The following is a 675-nucleotide window of genomic DNA, read 5'->3' as shown; positions in this document are numbered from 1 at the left end:
CGGAATGTCCCTCCCTCCACAGGCCCAGGAGCAAACCCAGAGCAGAGTCAGCGGCTGCTCCATGCTCCATGTGTGTGCAAGAGCCGGCAGGAACAGTTCCTGGGACTGTGTTGGAAGATGTCTGCAGGGCAGAAAAGTCACTGGTGCGGGGCCAGGAGAGTGGCTCATTCAGATGCCGCAGGCACAAAGTTTAACCTCGCTCAGCTTGAACTTTATTAGCCAAGAAACTTGCTGGATCTAACAGAGGGGAAAGCACGAGGGGCAATTTGCGTTCTGGCCCCATCCAGGGTGAGCAGGGTAATGGATCCACTGGAGCGGGGTAAGGAGTGGCCCTTGGCAAGGACTTTCCTGGTTTGGATGAAGCTCTGTGTCCACAGCGGCATTGCGGCTCTGAAACCAGACAGAGCAGGCGGGTTACGCAGCACAGAGACCAGAGTGTCCTCGCTCCTCTGCTCCAGGACAAACCCCCATGTGAGCCTGGCTGCCAGTGGGGTGCATCCTCCTGCAACCTACCTGCAGCTACAGGTCTTCCTCGTTTCCTTGTCTGTGGAGCAAAAAGCAAGGGGAGATGTGTTACACTGGGCAACATGGCTGAAATGGAAGGGAGGATGAGCCGAGACCCCAGCCCTTTCAGCTGGTAGCACTAGGATGGGGAGGAGAGATGAGGCTGCCTTA

At 56.9% G+C, this 675-nt stretch overlaps 1 protein-coding gene across 1 annotated transcript in view; it reads right to left on the bottom strand.

Annotated features, from left to right (window-relative positions):
- Nucleotides 1-519: 519 nt before the first annotated feature.
- FXYD2 (FXYD domain containing ion transport regulator 2) overlaps nt 520-675 on the bottom strand; it is a 2,428-nt gene continuing 2,272 nt past the window's right edge. The window contains exon 5 of the mRNA XM_010020568.1: nt 520-546. Within this exon, the coding sequence (XP_010018870.1) occupies nt 520-546 (27 nt within the window). The remainder of the gene's footprint in view (nt 547-675) is intronic.

This window comes from Nestor notabilis, unplaced genomic scaffold (assembly GCF_000696875.1).
Source record: "Nestor notabilis isolate BGI_N333 unplaced genomic scaffold, ASM69687v1 scaffold19180, whole genome shotgun sequence".
In the NCBI taxonomy this organism is placed as follows: Eukaryota; Metazoa; Chordata; class Aves; order Psittaciformes; family Psittacidae; genus Nestor; species Nestor notabilis.
Note: the sequence above shows the minus strand (reverse complement) of the source record. Positions and strands in the feature narration are given on the sequence as shown.